The sequence below is a fragment of the Lepus europaeus genome, chromosome 18, assembly GCF_033115175.1.
Source record: "Lepus europaeus isolate LE1 chromosome 18, mLepTim1.pri, whole genome shotgun sequence".
NCBI lineage: Eukaryota > Metazoa > Chordata > Mammalia > Lagomorpha > Leporidae > Lepus > Lepus europaeus.
This window is the reverse complement of record NC_084844.1, coordinates 30,693,296-30,712,836: the sequence shown is the minus strand read 5'-3', so window position 1 is coordinate 30,712,836 and position 19,541 is coordinate 30,693,296. Positions and strand designations below refer to the sequence as shown.

At 51.4% G+C, this 19,541-nt stretch overlaps 1 protein-coding gene across 2 annotated transcripts in view; it reads right to left on the bottom strand.

Annotated features, from left to right (window-relative positions):
- The window catches only part of HLF (HLF transcription factor, PAR bZIP family member), a 52,347-nt gene extending 33,143 nt beyond the window's left edge, over positions 1 to 19,204 (bottom strand). For both annotated transcript variants that reach the window (XM_062175322.1, XM_062175323.1), the window contains exons 1-2: positions 18,719 to 19,204; positions 16,540 to 16,875 (exon numbers count right to left, since the gene is read on the bottom strand). In XM_062175322.1, the coding sequence (XP_062031306.1) occupies positions 16,540 to 16,875; positions 18,719 to 18,830 (448 nt within the window). In that variant the 5' untranslated portion in view covers positions 18,831 to 19,204. The remainder of the gene's footprint in view (positions 1 to 16,539; positions 16,876 to 18,718) is intronic.
- Between the last annotated feature and the right edge of the window lie 337 nt (positions 19,205 to 19,541).

The window sequence follows — 19,541 nt, the reverse complement described above, 5'->3', positions numbered from 1 at the left end:
ACTCCTTGTCACTCTAGTCCCCCAGGACCCCAGGGGGCTCAATAAGTCACAACTGTGATCACTCTGCTGGTGCAGCTCACGGATTTAAAGTTTGGAGGCCGAGAGGGACGCCGCTAAAAGCACTGCACTCCCCCTCGACTGTTCTTGACAGAAAGAAAAACCTTGAGAGCTCAAACACCACCAGGAAAGCAGATCAACAGCACAGAAACATGAAACATGTTCCCACATTGAAGAGAAATAAACTCCGTTAGCACGGATAACTAAGACTCGCCCTCAGTCCTAAAGAGCCTGGCAGAGTCTCCAATGGCTCCTGAAAGCAGGTGGTGGCAGTGCAGTTTGAACATATCAAGGCTGGAGGCACGGCTGATGGGCTGCTAAGGACCCAGTTTCCAGGAGACCTGCAAACGTGACCTTTGGCCCCCGCCAAACCGGGGCTGTGGTTTGCGGCTGCCTCTGCCAGAGCAGGGGGCACCCAAGCCTGTGCTCCCTGGAGGAGCCACAGAATTATGTGCTGGAATTACAGCTGCCTTCCACCCTGCAATTCTTGTCTTGTGACCATGGAGCAGAATCAAAAGACTTCCTTTCTTCCATTCTCTCTGTTAAGCTAACCAGAATAAGCCTCCCTCAGAGAGTAAAACAGAACGGGCCCGAGGCTTGCAAAAACACTTTTCCAGGACACCGGAAACCACACTGGCCTGAGTCCTTGATCTGCTGCCCAGGGGCAAGAGACAAGTTACTGAAGGATCTTCCCAACCTGCTCTGGCAGGACAGCAAACACCTGGCCCATGCACTGCCCCACCTAAGCCTATGGCAGACATCACTAATTAATCACAGAACTCTTCCCACTGAGCCCAGATCAAACCTCAGAATCTTTCAAGATGGCACTCCAGGCACCTACTAACACACTGAAGCTGGCTGTCAGATGACCACCACTCCTTGGCCCCTCCCGCCATGGGCAGGCCCTGCAAACCTGAATCCAGCCACACAGAGGAGCAGCCAAAAGCCCAGCTGGCCACAGCCCTTCTGGAAAAGTTTGCCATCAAAAGAGCTGTGGGCCTTAGGGGTTTTCCTTCTGTGGTTTTCCTTTTTTTATTTTTTCTTTATCCTTTCTGAAAAAAATTATTTTGTCTGGCTAATAAACCACTACTAAGACATGCAAGCCTCGGAGCAGTGATTCCAACCTGGTAACTCACTTTCAGGGCTGCTCTGGAATGCGGCTCACCAGAACACAGACCACTTTTAAGGAAGTGCGGAGCTTGGTGCTCCCGCGTTTTCCCCTAGGAGGTGTGGAACGCCTCTGCTTTTCAGCTGCAGGTTTTAAGCCCCGTCATCCTTTAGGAGTGCCAGCATGTCGGCTGCTTCATCCGTCTACCTGGCATTGGAGCAGCACTGTCATCCTAAGAGGCTTGAGATGTTTTGCATCAAAGTGAATGCTAGTCTTCCAGCTCATACTCGTCTTTGGAAAGAGCCCCAGAGCTAAAAACTGCACCCCTCTTTTACAGACAAGGGAAACTGAGGCCTTGGCAGATCTGGTGACTGTCCAGGGACACTCGGCAAACCAGCTGTGGGACCTGGACTGATGGCCCCAAGTTCAGTGCTCTTCGTGACTGTCCTACCTTTGCAATTACTGCTACCCTTTCCTCCTCTTGCCACCTAACACCCAATGAAAATAATAATGCTAACATGATCTGGACTTCGATTTGAATTTTACTTGGTCATTTTTCTAGTTGTCCATCTTGTGTTATATTTAAGACATACTTCCCACCTTCGAGAAGAAGTAAAACCCAAGCAGGTTGACAGCTTAAGGTTAGACTTCTACTTAGTAGTACAGCTGGGCCTTTAAGTTAGCTCTCTCGGTGTCCAAAACAGCATCCTGGAGCTTGCAAAACCTAGCCCAGTAACTCAGAAACCTGATGGTGAGGTTCTAGAGATAAGAGCTACAAGTGCATTTTAAGAAACTGTTCTTTAAACACCAAATTCTGACTGTGAACTTAAACTGACTGACAACGCTGAGCAGGCCCAGGCTCAGGCCTCCTTACAGACAGTCCATTTAAGTTACTTAACCATCATAGCAATCCTGTGAAATTGGCCACTTTGTTCTGGATGGGGAAACAGGGGATTAGAATTCAAGTGACTTTGCCCAAAGTTTCATGGCTTCTCAGGGGATCTCTGGTTTCAAATTCAATTTAGTTTGGTGACGAAAGGGTCCAGCGAGGATATACAGATGCTAACAGGATTGTGTTTCTCTTAATATCTTTATCAACGCTTGTTATTTCTGCCTTGACAATGATTTCATCCTGATCTCCATGGTTTTTGGCCACTGAGATATGTCCAATTTATTTTTAAGCTCCCTGTCGTCAGAACGGAAGGGCTGATAGAGAAAAAAAAGAAAACATATTTTGGCGATATATCTACAACAGTCAATCCTCTTGGGAAGAGACTAAATTCCAGGAACCAATATCATTTCTAATATGAGTTGATTTCTTTTTTTTCTTTTTAATATTTATTTATTTGAAAGGCAGAGTTAGACAGAGAGGGAAAGACAAAAGAGAGATCTTCCACCTGCTGGCTCACTCCCCAAATGGCTGCAACAGCTGGGGCTGGGCCAAGACAAAGCCAGGAGCCAGGAGCTTTTTCCAGGTCTCCATGTGGGTGCAGCAGACCAAGCACTTGGGCCGCCTCCCTCCCCCCACACCGCTTTCCCAGATGCGTTAACAGGGAGCTGGACCAGAAGTGGAGCAGCAGGGACTCAAACCAGTGCCTACACGGGATGCCGGTGCTGCAGGAGGCGGCTTAACCTGCTGCACCACGACACCTTCCCCAAGAGTTGATTTCTTACAACCTCTTACATTAAATGTTTGGCACCATTCTGGCTTTAACACATCATAGGTGTTGCCTTGATTTCATATTGTAGTGAGCTAATTTAAACTTAGGAGCCTTATATCCATTCTTTTGTAAAGTGAGGGCTAGATATTTGATGTGATATAAAATACACTGAGGGATCTCTAGCTGGAATTAAACATCCCTCACAAGAGGAGGTACTCTTGGGGCTGGTGTTGTGGTGGTAGCAGGTGAAGCTGCTGCCTATGACACCAATATCCCATATGGGCGTGGGTTCAAATCCCAGCTGCTCTACTTCTAATGCAGCCCCTTGCCTGGGAAAATCAGCAGAAGATGGTCCAAGTGCTTGGGACCCGGCCATTCACATTGGAGACCTGGATGAAGCTCCTGGACCAGCCCTGGCCACTGGGGCCATCCGGGGAGTGAGTGAACCAGCGGATGGGAGATGACCTCTCTCTCTCTCCCTCTCTAACCTTCAAATAAATAAATCTTTAAAAAGCTGGGAGTGGGGGAAAGAGGGCAGGAAATCTTGTCTCATCTGATGCTGATGTAATTCTTGGTCCCTCAAGAGTGCTGTACCTTTAACAGTTTGATCCTGCCCCGTCCACATGAACGGACAGTACATTTCACACCCTATGAAGACCCATGCCAAGAACTCCACAGCCTAATCGGGTGGAAAAGCAAAGCCAAATCCGGTTAATCCCATTTCTTAAATCGACCAACTTCTAGCTGTCTTCCTGTCTGTGGAAAAACAGCCCGTATGCATTCCTTCCAAATAATCCACTTTCATTTTCTCAATATCCTTGTGTTTCCACTCCACTGCCGCAGAAAAAAGTTTTTTTTTTTTTTTTTTCCCTATCTGGAGGCCTCCCTACCACTTTCCACCTGGTAGGGAGAGTTAAGAAAGCACTTGAGAGACTCACACCAGGGGCTGCAGAGGGGATTCCCAGAGCACTGCACAGCAGCCTCCTTGCCTCTCCCTACTCAACAGCCGGACACCAACAACCGCGGAATGGCTCGTGTCCCCTTCCTGACCCGGCCGTGTCCCCCAGATAAATCTCCCAACGTGTCGGAAAGGCTGGCGAGCACCAAGGAACTGCATGGAAATCCTTTCACCCTTACCCACTCAGGTTCCTGCGGGCAGGGTCAGAGGGAGGTGGGCACGGAGCTGAAGGACACAGCCCGGGCCTGGGGAGCAGACACCTAAAAGAGGAGCTATGGAAGCCGGCAGGGAGTTACACCATGGCCAGGGTGGAGGCACTGCAGGTGGGGCTCAAGGTGAGATCTACCTCTTCACAGGATGGGGGGCACATGGGGTGCTCACCTGCTCTACCTCCTTCCTTCTACAAAACCTCAGAAAGGTGGGGAGTCCTGCCTACGCCCTGGCTGCAGTAACACTGCTATCACACAAGGTGCTTTCCTACCACAGTGTTCCGTAAGATGACGAGGGAGGCACAAATAACCATGTATGAGGGAACTTCAAAATGTCCCTGGAAAATAGGATTAAAAGATAAGTTTGTTTGGGTGCAAATCAATTTTGAAATCCATGCATGGCATTTTTTTTTAAAGGTTTATTTATTTATTTGAAAGGCAGAGTTACAAAGAAGCAGAGGAAGAGAGAGAGAGAGAGAGAGAGAGAGAGAGAGAGAGAGGTCTTCCATCCACTGGTTTACTCCCCAGATAGCTGCAGCGGCTGGAGCTGGGCTGATCTGAAGCCAGGAGCCAGGAGCTTCTTCCAGGTCTCCCAGGCAGGTGCAGGGGCCCAAGGACTTGCGTCATCTTCCACTGCTTTCCCAGGCCATAGCAGAGAACTGGATCAGAAGTGGAGCAGCCGGGTCTTGAACCGGCACCCATATGGGATGCCGGCACTGCAGGCGGTGGCTTTACCCGCTACGCCACAGTGTTGGCCCCAGCATTTTTCATAATGCACATTTTCCATGAACCTTCTGAAGACTCCAAGTAGGCATGAAATCCAAATTTTTTCTGCACCAAAATAAACCTATATCATAATTCCATTTCCCACAAACTGTTTGAAGATACTTGCATACAGTGAGCATGGTTTTTTGTTTATTTGGTTTTTAAGATTTATTTACTTAATTTAAAGAGTCATAGGGAGAGTCATAGGCAGAGAGAGAGAGAGAGAGAGAGAGAGAGAGAAAGTTAGGTCTTCCATCTACTGGTTTATGCTCCATATGGCTACAACAGCCAGGACTGGGCTAGGCAAAAGCCAGGAGCTTCATCCAGGTCTCCCACTTGGATGCAGGAGCCCAAGGACTTGGGCCATTCTCCCCTGCTTTTGTAGTTCATTAGCAGAGAGCTGGATTGGAGGTGCAGCAGCCACATGGGACGCCAGGCCTGCAGGCACAGCTTTACCTGCTACGCCACAGCACAGGCCCGAACACGGATCTAAAGGCTTCACACAGCCTGTCTCACCAACTTCTGCAGGACTCCTCTGGAGCAGGTGTCATTATCCCTGCTCCTGAAGCAGGACACGGAGCAGCAAAGACGTAAGCAGGGGCCAGAAGTTTAACCAGCCCCTCCAGCTGTCCCCAGTGCGAAGGGCGAATGAATCTGCTCCACCTCAGCAGTGAAATTCTAGAGAAAACCATTGTCTTTGGGGCCTGGTCTATGACGGCCTCTCTGATGGCAGAATAATGAACCAAAATGCTCTTTCTGGCTCCACGTACTTACCTGGAAATTTACGTCTAAGAGTGTGAACATTGAGGGGGGGAGGGGACAGGTGGAGACTAACTTCAATGATGTGGTGGGAACACTGACCCAGATTACAGAAATATCTGAATGACTGAAAGTGTCCTGCTCTTCCCTGGTATATGCCTATGGTCAAGAACATCGATGTATATATGCAACATTAATGTCTATAAAGACTGGTTTTTACTCGAATAAGTTAAATGAATGGTGAGTATGTTTGATAATATCTTTCTTGATAAAGATGTAAATTGCACTTTAATTAATTCAAGGTGAAATGATCATAAAATCTGGACCAATGCAAAGTGAGATCAAGGCAAGCTAAAGAGTTAAAAAAGAAATATAAGTAGGCCAAATGCTTCTTCGTACCTAGTTTGTGTAATACTGAATCTCCTTGTCATTCATCTTCAAACATCTTAGGACGTTAGCTACTGACTAGCTTACTATGTTTGGGTAAATTTCATTATTTTTTTAAATCATTCAGGTGTTATTGGCTGTTTTACTTTGAGGAGCAGAGTGAGAGACAGCGGGAAAGCAAGCAAGCAAGCGAGTGAGGGCAAGCAGCAATCTGAAGATTCACTCCCAAACACCTGTAATGGGCAGAGTGTGGCTGGGTCAAAATCCAGGAACTGGGAACTCAATGCAGAGCCAGAGCCAGAGCTGAACCCTGGCCCTCTGACGTGGAACACAGGAGTCCTAACCAGCAACTCAACCACTGGGCCAAACGTCTGCCCCTGGGCCATTTGAAATCTATTTTAGATCCTATGAGGATAGAAGGCAACCAGCTCCCCATGAGCAAGTATATCGATATTAAAAAAAAAAAAAAGTGTAAAGAAATGAATTCTGGGGTTTGGCATTGTAGCATAGTAGTTTAAGCTTCTACTTGCAGTGCTGGCATCCCATATGGTAGGTGGTTTAAGTCCCAGCTGCTCCACTTCCGATCCAGCTCTCTACTATGGCCTGGGAAAGCAGTTGAAGATGGCCCAAGTCCTTGCATCTCTGCACTCACGTGGGAGACCCAGAAGAAGCTCCTGGCTCCTGGCCTCGGATCAGCGCAGCTCCAGGAATTACAGCCATCTGAGGAGTGAACCAGTGGATGGAAGATCTCTCAGTCTGTCTCGCCCTCTCTCTCTCTGTAACTCTGCCTTTCAAATAAAATAAATAAATGTTTTAAAAATACAATAAAAAACATTACAAAAAGAAATGAATTAAGACACGCTTATAAAGTCAGTTTGCAAATTTATCTTTTATTCCCACTCTGTCAAACTTTCGTTTTTCTTTATGTTTTATATGATCTACCTCTTTCTCTACAGATCTTTCAATTGAATTTTGCCTTTGAAACAAAATACTATTCTGATTGCAGCTGAGATCTCCATCACACTTTCAAAGTTCACCTTCCTGTTTCTCTCCATCAATGACGCCAAGTCCATGTCGCAGTGAATCCATCCTAAGTTGAGTGAAGTCTGCTTTTCAATCCTGGGGGCTGGCAGAGTTTAACTGTTTGCCACTATTCTCAAAAGCACCTTTCACATCTTGGGGTATTGTCATCTCCGTTCTGGGAGATCTAATTACTACATATCCAGATGAGCTTGTTCATCTGGTTTATGGCATAGATTCCCATTGGTCAGTGCCTGGTGGCATCCTTCCCCAAACAAACCCTCAGCTTTTCCCACTCGGTTCAATTCGAGAGTCATTTATTGTGCATGAGTGGTCAGCCGTGCTTAACTCTTTCCATTAAGTGCAAAAGCACTTAGAGAGCAGCAACAAGACATCTCTGTTCCTGTCCATGTTTGGGTTTCACAGCAAAGACATCAGAGCAGTCTGTTAGCCAGAGCTAATTAGAAAAGAAAGCATCGCTCTTCCCCACTCGAGGAGCTTCTGCCAAAGCATTTATTTCTGCCGATCCATTTATGCAATTCTACTTTCTAAGAGAACATTTTGTCACAGATGATTTAGTGCTGCAGCTCCCTTGAGCATCTCTCTGTAGCTTGCACTCATTGTTTTTAGAAGCCTAGGTCTCCCAGGCCACATGTAAGAGGCATGGGGGTTTAATCAGCCGCAAGCTCCGCCTCAGTGTAAGACCCCAGATTCCAAAGCATTCTCACAGAGATCATTAATGGGAAAACACATCCCAGAGTGAACTCCGAAAAACAGAACTTTTAGGGAGCCCGTGGGACAGTACTCGGAGTTGTGTCATTCTTCAGGATACAAAGAGACTGGATGGGTGGTGAGTTAAAGCAGTACTGATATTCATTGGTCAGAAGAGGCCAAAACCCATTTTAGGAGTTTTCACATTCGCTCATGAAGTCTGAAGCCAATTTCACAGATGCGACAACTGGATGTTTTCTCCTCCATCACATACTCCATTCTGCCGGCACTCCTGGATGGTCTACTCTTGTGTCGCTGGAGGTGGGACTGCAAATATCGGCTTCCATTTTCTGTTCAGGGGTACTGCTTTGGGTTACAGCCATTCTTCCAGCCTTTTGCATCTTTGGCCTGACTTCAGGGGTACCTGAGCAGGTCTCCCTGCCGCCCAGCATCCTAGATCCAATGCCTTCTCATAGTCCCTTTGCTCAAGGGGCACTCCTGGTATAAAACCCACCTGAGGCCGGCACCACGGCTCACTTGGCTAATCCTCAGCCTGCGGCACCAGCACCCCAGGTTCTAGTCCCGGTTGGGGCACCGGATTCTGTCCCGGTTGCTCCTCTTCCAGTCCAGCTCTCTGCTGTGGCTTGGGAGGGCAGTGGAGAATGGCCCAAGTTCTTGGGCCCTGCACCCACATAGGGAAACCAAAGAGGAGGCACCTGGCTCCTGGCTTCGGATCGGCGCAGCACACCGGCCGTATTGGCCATTGTGGGGTGAACCAATGGAAAGAAGACCTTTCTGTCTCTCTCTCTCTATCTAACTCTGCCTGTCAAAAAAAATAAATTAATTAAATTAAATTTAAAAATAAAAACCCACCTGTGTGTACACACACCACACACACACACATACACACACACCCTATGCATCTAAACACCATGTACAATCCATTCTGGCTGTAGGGAGAAAAGCGAGGCACAAATATGAGGTCAGGACTCAAGGATGTAAAACTGTCATAATGACTCCTTTGTCTCTCTGGAGTAAAATTAATAAGCTGGCCAGAAACCTGGCTAAGTATTTTTAGCTTGATATCACTGCTGCAGGTAACGCTTAGAATCCAACTACTTGTATCCTTGGGCAGTAACTCTCCATCCCACCCACGCATGCGTGCACACACACACACGTGCATACACTCAAACACTCCTAAAATCCCTTCAGTATATTTGCAAATCTAGTGAGCCGCATAAAATAGAGGCATTTAAAAGTGATGAATGTTAATGGACTGGGTTTACGAAATCTATTTTTCTGCTCCTTTGAGACTAGGCCTGCTTTCGGACTTCTAAATTCTAAATCATTCACATCTCAGACTGTTTCCTTACCAGTGTTTCTCCCATCACCAAAACTTGCGGGCCTTGGAAGTGCAATCCAAACCCTGTACTTCTTACTTTTTCTAGATCATGAGAACGTTGTGTTTCGAAAAGCTGTTTGATGTTCAAGAGAGAGTATTTACTTTCAAAATAATGAAAATAAGGAAATCCTGGTTTGCCAGGGGAAACTATTGTCAAGATTCTAAAAATGTTTCCACTCTAACCTTGAACCCGAGTGGAAATGTACACATGCCACTTCCCTGCTCAGAGACCTTCAGTGGCTCCCCACTGCCCACTGGAGGAAGTTCAAGCTCTGCCTCACAGAGCTGCCAGCCTGCCTGGCACCAGCCTCTCCGACTCACCTCCCCGGTCCTTCAGAGAATTCTGTGCACCAGCTAGGTTGCACCTAGCCCTTGTTCCCTAAACACCCTGTGGGCATCCTGCCTCTACAGTCTGCAGCCTCACTACCCACTCTGCTGCTGGCTCTGCTACCCCCCATCGGAGGTCCAGCAAAAGGCCCAGCTTTTCCAAGGAGCCTCACCCTAGGCGCTCCTGTCCTGAGACCAAGGGCTGCTTCCTGCGAGGTCTGGCAGCTCTTAGGAGCTGCACTGCTCCCTTATTTCTTTGTGATCGTTCACCCTCTCCTTTTCACACCTCTGTTTCTCTACCTTTTGAGGACATCCTAGTTTGTCGCGCCACTCACCCCTCTGTCTACAAGTTCCCGCTTCCCTACTGAGCCGTCCTGTCCTGGAGCCCAGCTGCCATATCGCACACTTCTCCGTCTTCCCCCGAGTGTGCAGAGCAAAGCAGAGCACAAGCTTGGGCTATTTCTGGAGCCATCCATATTGTTCATCACCTCCTACGACCTCCTCGGTGGCTGTCTAATGGGCACATCGTTTACTAGAGAACTGCTCGGAGCTGAGTTGTGGGGAAGGCTGGCCCACTACGTGCTGGGCACCGTGGGGGATGCTTCTTGCTCCACAGCTTTAGACAGTTCACAGAAACTCAACGAGGACGCCCCTATTCCGACAAGGCACTGAAGACTCAGAAAGCGTCAGGATTCACGCACGGAAGGACTACTGGGGGCAGAGGAGGAAGGGTTCTTTCGGGAAGCTTCCTGTGAGCATGGGGGGCTCCCACACCCCTCTCCTTCCCAGCGCCCTAACAAGCCTTTACAGTTTCTTCAGGCACACAGCAACTACAGCGCCTTCAAGCCTGTCGGTAAAAAGTCACTGGTAACCAAGCATCCATGCTTGGCTATAGCAAATGCGACACGAGCGACATCTAACCAGGAACCTCCTTAAACTGCATTTTGTTTGTTTGTTTTGCTAATCCCATAAGCAAGGAGGAAGGAGTCAAGTTTGCAGAAAGGCAGCCTAAACCCCAGTGTCTAAGAGAAGAGTAGGCAAGACAAGGGGGAGAAGCAGAAGAGAAATCTAAATTCTCTGACCACAGTCCGTCACTGGTAGGAAGGGAGAGCATCCAGACGCTCTGTGAGCCCCGTGCTGAGTCTGCCGCTGGGAAATGAGACGACATGGTGGGGAAATGCTGCTCACGGCAGCTGTTATTGAGCACTTACTGTGTGCAAGGCCCTGGGCCAGGAATTCCATGTGCAACTGGCTTACATGACCTTCAACAAGGCTGCGAGGCGCTCGCAGAGACTACTCCAAAGTTCGGGATGAGAAAGCGCACGCTCGGATCACCGAGTGTCTTGCCCTCACCGTGAGAGAGGAGTGTGCAGAGTCGCGGTCCACGCTCAGGTGCCCGCTTACCAGATCCTGTGCTCCAGAAACCACAGGACCTTCCCAGAGGCACCGTGGATGGAGAGCACCAAGGTCTACAGGAGATTTAAGGCTGAGGGGAAACGGAGGTTGGATGAATTCAGCCCAAGATCTCTGCTGGGGAAAATGCCCAATATTCTAATAAATGAAATCCATCAGATGCCACCGACAGGCTGAACCCTTCCCACGAAGCTCCTCTCTAACCCATTCGTTTCTTTTCATTTTATTACTTCCCTCATTATCTTCTTTCTTTCCTCCACTTCCACTGCTGGACATAAAAAATGATTCTTGGGTAAAAGTGATTAGTGCTGGTCTGAAGAGAGGTTCCTGAGAATCCTAATAACTCACAGCTGTCTCTCCCCCTGTGGCTTTCAGTATTAGGATGGTATCAAGGCTTTGTTTCTTCCTACCTTCCCAACCCCCCTCCCCTCTCTTCCACCTAATTCTGTCTTTCTGTTGCTATTTTTCTAGTCTGGTAGGCACAGTACTGAACCAGAAAGACTCTGCCAAGACCTTTGGCAGGAGCCGGCCTCCAGGAATCCTGGCCACCGCAGCACTGCACAGACAGGGCCTCTGGGCAGACAGGCAGGAGAGAGGGCCGGGTTTGGGGTCTGGCTGGAAAGCCGGACTGAACAGGCTTCCCTGGCCTGGGCACGGCCCTTCAGAGCTCAGCTCCCTCATGCCATGGTCACGATTACAACTGCTCCCTGGCATTTGCTGTATAGCGCTCCTGGGAAGAGATGTGAGAGGGAGGGGAGGGTCAAGAGCAAGCGAGCACCCCACTCAGAGCTGGGCGAGTGCCACAGGGCACAGCCACGTGCCTGGCACACACGGCGATACAGGCAGGCCTCCAGGGCTGCCAGGGCTCACACAAGAGCAGGGGCTGGGCACTGAGAGCGTGACTGTTTCCACACAGACACAATGGGAACTGCTAACCCAGAAGTGATGCTCTGGGCTGCCATCAGGGAGGTGATCTGTGCTGACCCTGGAGAAGGGTCAGGCAGGCTGCTGGGCATGTGCTGTGCTGAGTGCGCTGGGGGAGGGGAAAAAAAAAGGATGTCCTATTTCTGCAGAGGGAAGACTGCATGAAAAATTTCTAAATGGAGAACTGCTCTGGGAATCCATTCATTCTTTACCCTCAAGCCGCCACCACCACCCCCACAGCCTGTGCACTGAGCACTTGTGGGCCACACACTGGGTCCTACTTTGTCATGTGCTGTCTTATTTAACCCAGCTAAAATCCCATGAGGAAGGACTATTTATTATCTCCATTCCATGGATGAGTAATCTGAGGCTTAAAGAGTTTAAGAAATTGGGGCCAGCACTGTGGAGTACTAGGTTAAGCCTCCACCTGCAGGGCCAGCATCCCATATGGGTGCCGGTTTGATTCCTGGTTGCCCCTCTTCTGAGCCAACTTTCTGCTGTGGCCTGGGAAAGAGCAGACGATGGCCCAAGTGCTTGGGCCCCTGCACCTGCATGGGAGACCTGGAAGAAGCTCCTGGCTCCTGGCTCCTGGCTTCGGATCAGCCCAGCTTTGGCTGTTGTGGCCATTTGGGGAGTGAACCAGCAAATGGAGGACCTTTCACTGTCTCTCCCTCTCTCTGTGTAACTCTGCCTCTCAAATAAATAAATACATAAAACTTAAAAAAAAATTCATGCTCTTTTTAAAAAATAAAAGTTCAAGAAACTGACGGCAAGTTGCACAGCACTCCAATGGTGGGTCCAGTATGGAAACCCAAGCCCCAGCACCCGGAGTCTGCACCCCTAACCATGAAGTTGCCTTGTTTTCCATACCTAACCACAAATACCTTTTTGCCACAGGGTAGGGCTTTCTAGCCTGTGAATGTTACAGGCATGATGAAGCCAAGAGAACAGGCCATGCCTTCTCCAGGGTTAGGGAACAGAAACTTTTCCAAAAACCAGAACAAAGACGGCCTGCGTGCCTGCAGGACAAAGCTGACTCCCTCCCCTCTGCAATGCCCTTGATCTTGATGCACGAGAAGCACTTGAAGATGTCAGAGGTGCCATGCACAGCAGCACTCCCGACCCCAACCGGCAGACACGTAGACGCTGGATGGGAAAGCATGCAGACCGCATGTGCCCACGGGGAGCTTCGGCCCACAGCGCCAGGGAAAGCGAGAGAAATCCTCTTGCCTCAGTGGGACCTGCCACATTCCCAGACCCACCAGCAGGGAATGCCCCTCCTCCACTACTCAACACGGCATAGGTACACAGTGTTCTCTTGCACCCCTATCCCCTTGTGCCACCCACGTATGCCCTCTTTGTCCCTTGGGAGACCCCCTGGAAGGGCTTCACATTACTCTGTGAGCAGCCTCCATCATAACCCAGTGTTCACGCTCAGGTCTCTGTTCTCTGAAAGCGAACCTTCTTAATTCTCAGTTGAGTATGGGCCTGACAGTGGCAGGACACCCCCAAGCTATTCAAAGAAAAACCACCAGAGGAGACAATTTCAAATCTGGCTTTACAAGCATGGGGTTTAAAAATAACTCTGCCTTTGTCTGCTATAGATGACTTTCCCTGAAGGGACGCCTGTCCTTAAAGCAATCGCTCAATCTGCAGGGCAAACAGATTCATTTTCCACCCCAACACACACCTCCAGGAGGGCTGCCCCAAGCACCACCTCTGACAGCTGATGAAATGCAAACCACGGAGGCATCAGAAGGACTGCTGCCATCTCAGCTGGCCGGGAGCTCCAGGACACCGCCCCATGGACGGCTGAGAAACCCCATGGGTTAGCTACGGCACCCAGGAACCACCTGCTCTGCTCCCTTCATGAAGATGTCAGCCCAGAAAGCTTGGCAACCAGCTGCATCAGAGTTCAGCGGATACCTGGAATGTCTCTTAAAGAAGTCTATACTTTGCAAAGGCTAGATCTGTTCTTCCATAGATAGCTAGGAGATTAGGGCTGGGGAGCAGTGGTGGTCAACAGTGTGAGAATTCACAGGGACACTCATTCCAGGACTCCCTTAGGGTAGACCTAGAAATGCAGAATTCAGCATCTCGTGGCTTCACTTCCTTTCAACCAGATAAGGAGCACTGGCCCCAAACACTACTGCTATAACTCAAAAGATGCCTGCTGAGCAACAGCCCCAAACCAATGTTTGGTAAATTGCTCAGTAATTACCTCCTGATTAGACTGATGATTTAGTTTTATTTTGTTGCTTCTCAGCAACTTAGTATCTCCTGACCTTCCCCAGTGTTTTGCCATCAAGCATCCCAAGAGCTACAATGCATCTTTTTGCGTGGCAGGATCCAGATTTCAGGCCTGATGCCGCAGCCCGAGCTGAAGGTCTCGATCAATGTTTTTCAACGGGGGAGGAGGGGCTGACTTTACTCCCAGGGTACACTTGGCAGTGCCTACAGAGAGGTGCACCCGTCCTGCTCGGGGAGGGGCATCACTACTGTCAGGGGAGGAGGTGGGGCAGAGGCGGGATGTTGCCAAATATCCTGCAATGCACAGGGCAGTGTCCCACAGCAAGACTCACCCAAGGCATTACTAGCGTCAAGGCTGACAGATCCTGATTGAGACTGAAATTATACAATTTCCAGAACATTCAAGGCTACATCTGTGCTCTTTCCTTCTGAGGACTTATGTTCCTCAAGATTAACTTGGAACTTCTATTCTGGTCACTCCTGCGAGCCACAGAGAAGAACCAAGAACGCTCTCCTGTTTCAGGTTTGCTTGTGCTATACACCCATGAGGTTGACTTAGGATTTCCTTCTGCATGATCATCTTCAGAGCGGCCGACACCGTATGAAGAGCAGAGTGTGGTTAGCTCTGCTCGGCGTTTGAAGGAGAGCGTTGACTTCTTGTCCCTTTTATCAGGACTCTCACTGAGTTTCCAATTCAAAGATGAAAATTATTTTCCGTATGTTCCCACTATTTGAACAAAAACATTTAAATGAAGAGTTCATTTCCAGAGCTCAGTGGCCCCCTGGATCCTAGCACAGCAACATCCACTGGAGTGCAGGGGTTCTCAGCTCTGGATTCCAACCCTAATCAGGGCCTCCCAAGTTTCTGAGTCACTGGTCCATACTGACTCTAACAAGCGCTGACAAATGACTTCTAAAGGAGGCTCAAATCCCCAGACCTCCGTGTCTGGCTCTCGGGAAGAATGTCTCAAGCCAGAAAGTGGTGGGTAAAATTGTATGGTGGCTCTCTGCAGAAGGGGGCTATAAGGCTGCAGCCAGCGACTGCAGGAAGCTATTACTGAAATAAATGACCATGGCTGCTCTCCCTAACAGGACACCCAGGGCTAGTCCTTTGACCCTTCACACATATTATCTCTGATCTCCCCAACAACAGAGCAAACAGAAGGCACATCCTCCTACACAGAGGGGGACTGAGGCTCCAAGAGCTTACTCACTTTCTGAGGTCACAGGGCTACAGAGTGGGGAGCCTCCGGGCACTGTGGAATGCCCGGGGCACAAATATGTCCACTCTCTGGGATTCTGTTTCCTTCTCCCTGGGTTCTTTCTGACTTTAAGGGTCATTTACTTTGCAGGCAAAGAAACAGGAGACAGTGGCACTGTACATTCTCAACAGCAAGGTCCAGGTTCCCAGAAGGAACCATTCGCCCAAGTTTCTGCAGCCTCCAGCCAGCGGCCTTGAGTTATAAATCAAAGTAGATTTTGGACAAGAGGCAAGAAAGACTGGAAAGCAAAGAGAACTTTAACTCCCATACTAACTTGTCAGGGTGTGTGTGTGTGTGGGGGGGGGTTCTCTTCCTCCTTCACATATTTCCTTCCACTTAAATCACACTGTGTGTGTCACACGAATTTCTACGTCAGGCAGGACACGGAGTGCAGGCACAAGTTCCAGCACAAGTCTCGCATTGTCCTGCTTTCCGTCTTCTCCTGCAGCTCAGGCGCTCGCCGTGGCGACCTTCCTGACAATTTATCTGGCTGGACCTTTGTTCCTGGTTGCCTGTGCACATGAAATGGTCTTTTTTCCTGATTGTTTTGTACTACAGGGTGCTAAAGGCATGGCTCCTGAGCTGCTCCTGTCTGTGTTTCGATCTGAGGGCTCAGATCGAAGGTTTTGAAGGACCGGTCATTTCGGGTGATGTTTTTCTCTAATATTTCAACATCACTTACAGCGCCTCTGCAGCTTTGCAGGCTCTGGTAAAGACGGATTAAAGTGATGGACAGATAAAAATGAAATATGGATATATGAACAGTGCGGCTTTATAGGAATAGCGACAAGACAGAGATGGGGTCTGGCAAAGAGAAAGACTGCTGAGCCACGGTTAATAGACAGCCTGCTTTTCAATTCTGTTTTTTGGTCCACGACAAAACAAGACAGATGAGAAAAGTACCTGCCCCATAGCCCTACCCACACTGCATTTGCCCTTTAGGCCACAGAGAAAGAACACAGGGGAGGCCAGCCCCGTGCAGAGTTACCCAGACTGCCCTGCAAGAGGAGATGTGATGGTCACTTGAATCAGCCAGATCCTTAGAGGCAGGCTGGATTTTTTAATCTGCAGCCCTTCAACCAGCCGCATCAGAACGCCACCGGGAACTGGTTAACAATGCGCACCCCTGGGCCCTCATCCCAGACCTGAACAGTCGGAATCTGCAGGAGCAGATGCACAGACTCTCAGGGGTTTTACAGACACGCAGCTAGGCACTGTGGATGCTCACTGAGGCGAGCGGGCCCATTCCCTCTTAAAGCACACGCCAGGAGCCCCCTAGGTGCACAGGGTTACGCCAACACCTCCCCCTCGCCCTGGAGAGTTTACCTGGTCTGATGGGGTTCTGCATGCAGTTGGGAGATGGGATGCCAGGGTGAATGGGTGCGGAGGCCCGGCTGCTGAGGTCCATGACCGAGGGGGCAGCCGCGGGGGCCGGCTGCAGCCCGGCGGGGTGGGGGCTGTGGTCCTGCTGGGACGGGCTGGGGGGAATGCCATTTTCCGACAGGAACTCCTCCAGGTCCATGTATTCCAGCTGGAAGGTATCTCCATCATAGGGGAGGGTTTTGTCCCATAAGGTGGGCCCCAAAAACGCCGACTGCGGGACCGTCGGGCTGCTGCTCTCATCGTCCAGCTTCTTCTCCTTGTCTTTCTCTTTACCAAAGGCTGCAGAAGAGAGGCAAGGGGGACTTTTAAACAAAGGGGAAAAGAGAGCACCCAAGAGTACACCCTTCCAGGACCCTGCGACAAAACCACTTCTCTGGAACGCCAGGGGCCTTCGCTGGCTGCTGGCTTTTGCGGATCTAGAGTTAAAAGTTCAGGCAGGACATGAATCGGAGGCTGTTTTTCAACATCTTCCTATTTACTTTGGAAAGAAAGTGCCAGCTTGTGGGATGGGGCTACAGGCTGATCTAGGATAAAAACAAGACAGCAAGCCTCAGTGCACTACGTGAAGAGACAAATCACTCAACCTAAGCTGGGCAGGGAACACGTGCACATACACGAATACAAGAAAGGAGCCCACAGCCAGGCTGGGCCTATCACTCGGGAAGTTTATCACAGGCCCTCAGACTCACCCACACCAGTGAGGTGGTGACCTTAATTTTGGTTAAGCAGGCACGCCCCATCTGTCTCCACTACCGTGTATTGAGCACCTACTACGTGCCTGGTTCTTTCTTCCACTTGTATGTCAAACCGCTCCCAGGAAACCTGCAAAAACAGTCATCGTCCACATGCACAGTGAAGACAGCCGCCGAGCTGCTGAGACGTGGAGGAATTTGACTCACACCTCACACTGGCAGAAAAGAAAAATGAGAACTCTCCGAGCCCACATGTAGCTGCTTCCACAGCCACGGGACACACTGTTTTGTTTTACGAGAGTACAAAGGAAAAAACTTTCTTCCTCATCTTCTCCAAATACTTAAAGGAGGATCCAGTTCACCAAAATCACACACCTGTGCGACCTGTCGAAAGCAGAGCTGTGGGACAAGGAGCGACTGGACATACCCAGGAGAACCGCTCACTCTCCAGGGCCTCCACCGGAGCTCTGGACTTGGCCAATTCCAACCCTCCGGCGTGGGGCGAATCTGGGACTACTGAGTTATTTGCTTCTGAGCTTCCTCCCCAGAAAACAGCCTCCCCAGCCACCCCTCAGAACCCTCTCCAATCTCACCCGAGCTTCGACACCCACAGAGGCCAAAAGGCTAGGGGCTGCAGGTCAGCCCCCCCACAACCCGACACTCCGAACTCCACCTGCACCGCAACAGGTGACCCCCGCCCAAGCCGTCTGCAGCCAAGCGTCCTCTCCTCGCTTGAACCCGGCCTCAACGACAACCCCGCAGCGGCCCCAGCTCAGTCCCGCGCCTCTCGCGCGCCACAGCCAAGGTCGCCTGGGGAAGGGGCCGGTGCTTACCGGGAAAGGGGCTCAGGCCGGAGGAGAGGCTCCCGCGCGCTCCCACGTGAGCCCTCCCAGAGCGCACGGGGAAAGTGTCGGCACCGGAGGCGGGCCCAGCCCTCGCGCGCGGAGACCACTCCCCCCCCCCCAGCCACCCGCCGCCCCGGCCCCCACCCCGGCCCAGCTCCCCTGCAGCGGGGGCGAACACTGCAGCTCGGCGGGCAACGCGTGCACCGTGCACACCACCGTGCACCCCGTGCACGAAGAGGAGCAGCAGCCCCAGGCCTCCGCAGAGGCTGGCCCTGGGCGTCTCCTCCCCAGCCCGGCTCGGGGCGCGCGCCGCCGGGCCCGCCGGGGCTGCCTCCCACCTGCGCCGCTGGGGCGCGCCCCGGGAGGCTGGGCCAGGTCCCCCCGGCTATTTTAAACCCTGCCCAGGAGGGGTCCCCCCTCGTCGTGAAGGAGGGGGGAGAGGCAGGAGGAAGAAGAGGGTGCAGGGTGCGCTCGTCGGCGTCCCCGCGGGGCAGGCGCGGAGGGGGATGGGGCCCGGCCCAGGCGGGGGCCCCCGGGGGCGACGCCCCTTCCCAGAGCCCGGCCGCCGCGAGGGGCAGCGCTCACCGTCTTCGTGGAGGGGGAGCTTCAGCGGGTTCTCCAGCAGGGACCTGAGCACGCCGTAGGGAGGCGGGATAAAGGTGGGGTTCAGGGGGAGCTGGCGGGGCATTTTCTCCATCTCGATGCACTCAATTTTTTTTTTTTCTTTAAGAAAATAAAATCAAATCGCCCTCCCCCCCTCCCCAAGCCCAAATGTGGCCGAGCGTTTTCCTCTGGCCTTGGCCGAAAGTGCTCGCTTTCAAGGCGGTAGAGATAAGGGAAGGAAAAAAATAAAATAAAATTACTTCTATCTTGATAAATACATCTGAATGTTAAGATATTTAAGAAAAAAAAAAAAAAACTTTCGGGGCCGCGGTGCAGGCGGTCCCAGGGGGGCGCGCCAGGGGCCAGCGGGCTTCCCGGCGACGCGCAAGATGCTCTCACCTGCCGCGAGCCCCTCGTCCCGCACAAATGTTCAAAACCGCCAAAAAGAAGGGGGGCACCCGCCGGCGGCGGCAGCAGGGCGCCAGGCACCGCGCCCGCCGCGGCCCCGCGCGCCAGCACCCGAGGCGGCCCCGCGGCCCACCCCACCCCCCTCCCCGCGCCGGCGGCCGCTGCTCCCCCGCGCTCGGCGGCCCCGCAGCGCCGGGCTCAGCGCATCCGGCCGTCCATGTGCCGCGGCCCTGACAAGAGTGACGTCAGGGCCCGCACCGCGCGCCGATAGGCGTGCGGGGGCGTGGCCACGCGCCGCCCCGCCCGCCGCCCGCCCTCGCCGCCCGCCCCTCGGCCGCGTGTTTAGCGTCGTCGCGCGCGCGCGGATTTCCCGGGACCTTGCTGAGCTGGCGGGCTG